The 7,743-nt window shown below is 49.6% G+C and overlaps 1 protein-coding gene across 1 annotated transcript; it reads left to right on the top strand.

Moving 5' to 3' along the window:
- Positions 1-1,206: 1,206 nt before the first annotated feature.
- Positions 1,207-2,925, top strand: LOC118966010 (golgin subfamily A member 6-like protein 6; the record flags this gene model as incomplete). The annotated part of the gene is given in 9 exon segments (XM_036987495.1): positions 1,207-1,242; positions 1,315-1,413; positions 1,498-1,659; positions 1,720-1,809; positions 1,957-2,268; positions 2,353-2,543; positions 2,589-2,718; positions 2,791-2,835; positions 2,908-2,925. Coding segments are annotated over 9 exon segments (1,083 nt in total), but the record flags the coding sequence as incomplete, so codon positions are not given.
- Positions 2,926-7,743: the final 4,818 nt, after the last annotated feature.

Genomic DNA, 7,743 nt, shown 5'->3' with positions numbered 1-7,743 from the left:
GAGGAGAGGGTAGAGGAAGAAAAGGAGAGGGTAGAGGAGAGGGTAGAGGAAGAAGAGGAGAGGGTAGAGGGAGAAGATGACTGGGTAGAGGAAGAGGAGGTGAGGGTAGAGGAGAGGGTAGAGGAAGAGGAGGAGAGGATAGAGGAGAGGGTAGAGACAGAAGAGTATATGGTAGAGGAAGAGGAAGAAGAGGAGAGGGTAGAGGAAGAAGAGGAGAGGGTAGAGGAGTGGGTAGAGAAAGTAGAGGAGATGGTAGAGGAAGATGATGAGAGGGTAGAGGAAGGAGAGGAGAGGGTAGAAGAGAGGGTAGAGGAAGAGGAGGAGAGGGTAGAGAAAGAAGAGGAGAGGGTAGAGGAGAGGGTAGAAGAGAGGGTAGAGGAGAGGGAAGAGGAAGAAGAGGAGTGGACAGAGGAAGAAGAGGAGAGGGAAGAGCAGAGGTTAGAGGAAGAAGAGGAGATGGTAGAGTAAGAAGAGGATAGGGAAGAGGAAGAAGAGGAGAGGGTAGAGGAGAAGGTAGAGGAAGAAGAGGAGATGGTAGATGAGAGGTTAGAGGAAGAAGAGGAGGGGGTAGAGGAAGAAGAGGAGAGGGTAGAGGAAGAAGGGGAGAGGGTAGAGGAAGAAGAGGAGAGGGTAGAGGAAGAAGAGGAGAGGGTAGTTGAAAAAGAGGAGAGTGTAGAGGAAAGGGTAGAGGAAGAAGGGGAGATGAGAGAAGAGAGGTTAGAGGAAGAAGAGGAGAGGGCAAAGGAAGAAGAAGAGAGGGTAGAGGAGAAGGTAGAGGAAGAAGAGTAGAGGGTAGAGGATAAGGTAGAGGAAGAAGAGGAGAGGGTAGAGGAGAAGGTAGAGGAAGAAGATGAGAGGTTAGAGGAAGAAGAGGAGAGGGTAGAGGAAAAGGTAGAGGAAGAAGTGGAGATGGTAGATGAGAGGTTAGAAGAAGAAGAGGAGAGGGTAGAGGAAGACGATGAGAGGGTAGAGGAAGAATTGGAGAGGGTAGAGGAAGAAGAGGAGAGGGTAAAGGAAGAAGAGGGGAGGGTAGTGGAAGAAGGGGAGAGGGTAGAGGAAGAAGAGGAGAGGTTAGTGGAAGAAGAGGAGAGGGTAGAGGAAGAAGAGGAGAGGGTATAGTTAGAAAATGAGAGAGTAGAGGAAGAAGAGGAGAGGGTAGAGGAGAAGGTAGAGGAAGAAGAGGAGATGGTAGGTGAGAGGGTAGAGGAAGAAAAGGAGAGGGTAGAGGAAGAAGAGGAGAGGGTATAGCAGAAGGTAGAGGAAGAAGAGGAGATGGCAGAGGAAGAAGAGGAGAAGGTAGAGGAGAGGGTAGAGGAAGAAGAGGAGAGGGTAGAGTTAGAAGAGGAGAGGGTACAGGAAGAAGAGGAGAGGGAAGAGGAAGGGGAGGAGAGGGTAGAGGAAGAAGAGGAGAGGGTAGAGTTAGAAGATGAGAGGGTAGAAGAAGAAGAGGAGAGGGTAGAGGAGAAGGTAGAGGAAGAAGAGGAGATGGCAGAGGAGAGGGTAGAGGAAGATGAGGAGAAGCTAGAGTTAGAAGAGGAGAGGGTAAAGGAAGAAGAGGAGAGGGTAGAGTTAGAAGATGAGAGGGTAGAAGAAGAAGAGGAGAGGGAAGAGGATAAGGCAGAGGAAGAAGAGGAGAGGGTAGAGGAAGAAGAGGAGAGGGTAGAGGAAAAGGTAGAGGAAGAAGGGGAGATGGTAGATGAGAGGTAAGAGGAAGAAGAGGAGAGAGTACAGGAAGAAGAGGAGAGGGTAGAGGAAGAAGAGGAGAGGGTAGAGGAAGAAGAGGAGAGGGTAGAGGAAGAAGAGGAGAGGGTAGATTTAGAATATGAGAGAGTAGAGGAAGAAGAGGAGAGGGTAGAAGAGAAGGTAGAGGAAGAAGAGGAGATGGTAGGTGAGAGGGTAGAGGAAGAAGAGGAGAGGGTAGAGGAAGAAGAGGAGAGGGTATGGGAGAAGGTAGAGGAAGAAGAGGAGATGGCAGAGTTAGAAGAGGAGAGGGTTGAGGAAGAAGAGGAGAGGGTAGAGGAAGAAGATGAGAGGGTAGAGGAAGAAGAGGAGAGGGTAGAGGAAGAAGAGGAGAGGATAGAGTACAGGATAGAGGAAGAAGAGGAGAGGGTAGAGGAAGAAGAGGAGAAGGTAGAGGAGAGGGTAGAGGAAGAAGAGGAGAGGGTAGAGTTAGAAGATGACAGGGTAGAGGAAGAAGAGGAGAGGGTAGAGGAAGAAGAGGAGAGGGTAGAGTTAGAAGATGAGAGGGAAGAGGAAGAAGAGGAGAGGGTAGAGGAAAAGGTAGAGGAAGAAGTGGAGATGGTAGATGAGAGGTTAGAGGAAGAAGAGGAGAGGGTAGAGGAAGACGATGAGAGGGTAGAGGAAGAAGGGGAGAGGGTAAAGGAAGAAGAGGAGAGGGTAAAGGAAGAAGAGGAGAGGGTAGTGGAAGAAGGGGAGAGGGTAGAGGAAGAAGGGGAGAGTGTAGAGGAAGAAGAGGAGAGGGTAGAGGAAGAAGAGGAGAGGGTAGAGTTAGAAAATGAGAGAGTAGAGGAAGAAGAGGAGAGGTTAGAGGAGAAGGTAGAGGAAGAAGAGGAGATGGTAGGTGAGAGGGTAGAGGAAGAAGAGGAAAGGGTAGAGGAAGAAGAGGAGAGGTTATAGGAGAAGGTAGAGGAAGAAGAGGAGATGGCAGAGGAAGAAGAGGAGAAGGTAGAGGAGAGGGTAGAGTTAGAAGAGGAGAGGGTAGAGGAAGGGGATTAGAGGGTAGAGGAAGAAGAGGAGAGGGTAGAGTTAGAAGATGAGAGGGTATAGGAGAAGGTAGAGGAAGAAGAGGAGATGGAAAAGGAAGAAGAGGAGAAGGTAGGGGAGAGGGTAGAGGAAGAAGAGGAGAGGGTAGAGCAAGAAGAGGAGATGGTAGAGTTAGAAGATGAGAGGGAAGAGGAAGAAGAGGAGAGGGTAGAGGAAAAGGTAGAGGAAGAGGAGGAGAGGATAGAGGAGAGGGTAGAGACAGAAGAGTATATGGTAGAGGAAGAGGAAGAAGAGGAGAGGGTAGAGGAAGAAGAGGAGAGGGTAGAGGAGAGGTTAGAGGAAGAAGAGGAGATGGTAGAGGAAGATGATGAGAGGGTAGAGGAAGAAGAGGAGAGGGTAGAGGAAAAGGTAGAGGAAGAAGGGGAGATGGTAGATGAGAGGTTAGAGGAAGAAGAGGAGAGGGTAGAGAAAGAAGATGAGAGGGTAGAGGAAGAGGGGGAGAGGGTAGAGGAAAAGGTAGAGGAAGAAGGGGAGATGGTAGATGAGAGGTTAGAGGAAGAAGAGGAGAGGGTAGAGAAAGAAGATGAGAGGGTAGAGGAAGAGGGGGAGAGGGTAGATGAAGAAGAGGAGAGAGTAGAGTAGAGGTTAGAGGAAGAAGAGGAGAGGGTAGAGGAAGAGGAGGAGAGGGTAGAGTTAGAAGAGGAGACGGTAGAGGAAGAAGAGGAGTGGGTAGAGGAGAAGGTATAGGAAGAAGAGGAGATGGTAGGTGAGAGGTTAGAGGAAGAAGAGGAGAGGGTAGAGGAAGAAGAGGAGAGGGTAGAGGAAGAATGGGAGGGAGGGGGTAGAGGAGAAGGTAGAGGAAGAAGAGGAGATGGTAGAGGATAAGGTAGAGGAAGAAGAGGAGAGGGTAGATGATGAAGAGGAGAGGGTAGAGGAAGAAGAGGGTAGAGGAAGAATAAGAGAGGGTAGAGTAGTTGTTAGAGGAAGAAGAGGAGAGGGTAGAGGAAGGAGAGAGGAGAGGGTAGAGTTAGAAGATGAGAGGGTAGAGGAAGAAGAGGAGAGGGTAGAGGAAGAAGAGGAGAGGGTAGAGTTAGAAAATGAGAGAGAAGAGGAAGAAGAGGAGAGGGTAGAGTTAGAAGATGAGAGGGAAGAGGAAGAAGAGGAGAGGATAGAGGAGAAGGTAGAGGGAGAAGAGGAGATGGTAGATGAGAGGTTAGAGGAAGAAGAGTAGAGGGTAGAGGAAGAAGAGGAGAGGGTAGAGGAAGAAGAGGGTAGAGGAAGAATAGGAGAGGGTAGAGTAGAGGTTAGAGGAAGAAGAGGAGAGGGTGGAGGAAGAAGAGGAGAGGATAGAGGAGAAGGTAGAGGGAGAAGAGGAGATGGTAGATGAGAGGTTAGAGGAAGAAGAGTAGAGGGTAGAGGAAGAAGAGGAGAGGGTAGAGGAAGAAGAGGGTAGAGGAAGAATAGGAGAGGGTAGAGTAGAGGGTAGAGGAAGAAGATGAGATGGTAGAGGAGAAGGTAGGGGAAGAAGAGGAGAGGGTAGAGGATAAGGTAGAGGAAGAAGCGGAGAGGGTAGAGTAGAGGTTAGAGGAGGAAGAGGAGAGGGTAGATGAAGAAGAGGAGAAGGTAGAGGAGAGGGTAGAGGAAGAAGAGGAGATGGTTGAGTTAGAAGAGGAGAGGGTAGAGAAAGAAGATGAGAGGGAAGAGGAAGAAGAGGAGAGGGTAGAGGAAAATGTAGAGGAAGAAGGGGAGAGCGTAGAGGAAGAAGAGGAGAGGGTAGAAGAAGAAGGGGAGAGGGTAGAGGAAAAGGTGGAGGATGAAGGGGAGATGGTAGATGAGAGGTTAGAGGAAGAAGAGTAGAGGGTAAAGGAAGAAGAGGAGAGGGTAGAGGAAGAAGGGGAGAGGGTAGAGGAAGAAGAGGAGAGGGTAGAGGAAGAAGAGGAGAGGGTAGAGGAGAAGGTAGAGGAAGAAGAGGAGAGGGTAGAGGAAGAAGAGGAGAGGGTTGAGGAGAAGGTAGAGGAAGAAGAGGAGAGGGTAGAGGAAGAAGAGGAGAGGGTAGAGGAAAAGGTGGAGGATGAAGGGGAGAGGGTAGATGAGAGGTTAGAGGAAGAAGAGGAGAGGGTAGATGAAGAAGAGGAGAGGGTAGAGGAGGAAGAGGAGAGGGTAGAGGAAGAAGAGTGTAGAGGAAGAATAGGGGAGGGTAGAGTCGAGGTTAGAGGAAGAAGAGGAGAGGGTAGAGGAAGAAGAGGAGAAGGTAGAGGAGAGGGTAGAAGAAGAGGAGAGGGTAGAGTTAGAAGAGGAGAGGGTAGAGGAAGAAGAGAGAGGGTAGAGGAAGAAGAGGAGAGGGTAGAAGATAAGGTAGAGGAAGAAGAGGAGAGGGTAGATGAAGAACAGGAGAGGGTAGAGGAAGAAGAGGTTAGAGGAAGAATAGGAGAGGGTAGAGTAGAGGTTAAAGGGAGAAGAGGAGAGGGTAGAGGAAGAAGAGGAGAGGGTAGAGTTAGAAGAGGAGAGGGTAGAGGAAGAAGAGGAGAGGGAAGAGGAAGATGAGGAGAGGGTAGAGGAAGAAGAGGGTAGAGTTAGAAGATGAGAGGGTAGAGGAAGAAGAGGAGATGGTAGAGGAAAAGGTAGAGGAAGAAGGGGAGAGCATAGAGGAAGAAGAGGAGAGGGTAGAGGAAGAAGGGGAGAGGGTAGAGGAAAAGGTGGAGGATGAAGGGGAGATGGTAGATGAGAGGTTAGAGGAAGAAGAGTAGAGGGTAGAGTTAGAAGAGGAGAGGGTAGAGGAAGAAGGGGAGAGGGTAGAGGAAGAAGAGGAGAGGGTAGAGGAAGAAGAGGAGAGGGTAGAGGAGAAGGTAGAGGAAGAAGAGGAGAGGGTAGAGGAAGAAGATGAGAGGGTAGAGGAAAAGGTGGAGGATGAAGGGGAGAGGGTAGATGAGAGGTTAGAGGAAGAAGAGGAGAGGGTAGAGGAAGAAGAGGAGAGGGTAGAGGAAGAAGAGGAGAGGGTAGAGGAAGAAGAGGAGATGGTAGAGTTAGAAGATGAGAGGGAAGAGGAAGAAGAGGAGAGGGTAGAGGAAAAGGTAGAGGAAGAAGGGGAGATGGTAGATGAGAGGTTAGAGGAAGAAGAGGAGAGGGTAGAGAAAGAAGATGAGAGGGTAGAGGAAGAGGGGGAGAGGGTAGATGAAGAAGAGGAGAGAGTAGAGTAGAGGTTAGAGGAAGAAGAGGAGAGGGTAGAGTAAGAGGAGGAGAGGGTAGAGTTAGAAGAGGAGACGGTAGAGGAAGAAGAGGAGTGGGTAGAGGAGAAGGTATAGGAAGAAGAGGAGATGGTAGGTGAGAAGTTAGAGGAAGAAGAGGAGAGGGTAGAGGAAGAAGAGGAGAGGGTAGAGGAAGAATGGGAGGGAGGGGGTAGAGGAGAAGGTAGAGGAAGAAGAGGAGAGGGTAGATGATGAAGAGGAGAGGGTAGAGGAAGAAGAGGGTAGAGGAAGAATAAGAGAGGGTAGAGTAGTTGTTAGAGGAAGAAGAGGAGAGGGTAGAGGAAGGAGAGAGGAGAGGGTAGAGTTAGAAGATGAGAGGGTAGAGGAAGAAGAGGAGAGGGTAGAGGAAGAAGAGGAGAGGGTAGAGTTAGAAAATGAGAGAGAAGAGGAAGAAGAGGAGAGGGTAGAGTTAGAAGATGAGAGGGAAGAGGAAGAAGAGGAGAGGATAGAGGAGAAGGTAGAGGGAGAAGAGGAGATGGTAGATGAGAGGTTAGAGGAAGAAGAGTAGAGGGTAGAGGAAGAAGAGGAGAGGGTAGAGGAAGAAGAGGGTAGAGGAAGAATAGGAGAGGGTAGAGTAGAGGGTAGAGGAAGAAGATGAGATGGTAGAGTTAGAAAAAGAGAGGGTAGAGGAAGAAGAGGAGAGGGAAGAGGAAGAAGAGGAGAGGGTAGAGGAGAAGGTAGGGGAAGAAGAGGAGAGGGTAGAGGATAAGGTAGAGGAAGAAGCGGAGAGGGTAGAGTAGAGGTTAGAGGAGGAAGAGGAGAGGGTAGATGAAGAAGAGGAGAAGGTAGAGGAGAGGGTAAAGGAAGAAGAGGAGATGGTAGAGTTAGAAGAGGAGAGGGTAGAGAAAGAAGATGAGAGGGAAGAGGAAGAAGAGGAGAGGGTAGAGGAAAATGTAGAGGAAGAAGGGGAGAGCGTAGAGGAAGAAGAGGAGAGGGTAGAAGAAGAAGGGGAGAGGGTAGAGGAAAAGGTGGAGGATGAAGGGGAGATGGTAGATGAGAGGTTAGAGGAAGAAGAGTAGAGGGTAGATGAAGAAGAGGAGAGGGTAGAGGAAGAAGAGGAGAGGGTAGAGGAAGAAGAGTGTAGAGGAAGAATAGGGGAGGGTAGAGTCGAGGTTAGAGGAAGAAGAGGAGAGGGTAGAGGAAGAAGAGGAGAAGGTAGAGGAGAGGGTAGAAGATAAGGTAGAGGAAGAAGAGGAGAGGGTAGATGAAGAACAGGAGAGGTTAGAGGAAGAATAGGTTAGAGGAAGAATAGGAGAGGGTAGAGTAGAGGTTAAAGGGAGAAGAGGAGAGGGTAGAGGAAGAAGAGGAGAGGGTAGAGTTAGAAGAGGAGAGGGTAGAGGAAGAAGAGGAGAGGGAAGAGGAAGATGAGGAGAGGGTAGAGGAAGAAGAGGGTAGAGTTAGAAGATGAGAGGGTAGAGGAAGAAGAGGAGATGGTAGAGGAAAAGGTAGAGGAAGAAGGGGAGAGCATAGAGGAAGAAGAGGAGAGGGTAGAGGAAGAAGGGGAGAGGGTAGAGGAAAAGGTGGAGGATGAAGGGGAGATGGTAGATGAGAGGTTAGAGGAAGAAGAGTAGAGGGTAGAGTTAGAAGAGGAGAGGGTAGAGGAAGAAGGGGAGAGGGTAGAGGAAGAAGAGGAGAGGGTAGAGGAAGAAGAGGAGAGGGTAGAGGAGAAGGTAGAGGAAGAAGAGGAGAGAGTAGAGGAGAAGGTAGAGGAAGAAGAGGAGAGGGTAGAGGAAGAAGAGGAGAGGGTAGAGGAAAAGGTGGAGGATGAAGGGGA

This window comes from Oncorhynchus mykiss, chromosome 9 (genome assembly GCF_013265735.2).
Source record: "Oncorhynchus mykiss isolate Arlee chromosome 9, USDA_OmykA_1.1, whole genome shotgun sequence".
NCBI classification, from domain to species: Eukaryota; Metazoa; Chordata; class Actinopteri; order Salmoniformes; family Salmonidae; genus Oncorhynchus; species Oncorhynchus mykiss.
Note: the sequence above shows the minus strand (reverse complement) of the source record. Positions and strands in the feature narration are given on the sequence as shown.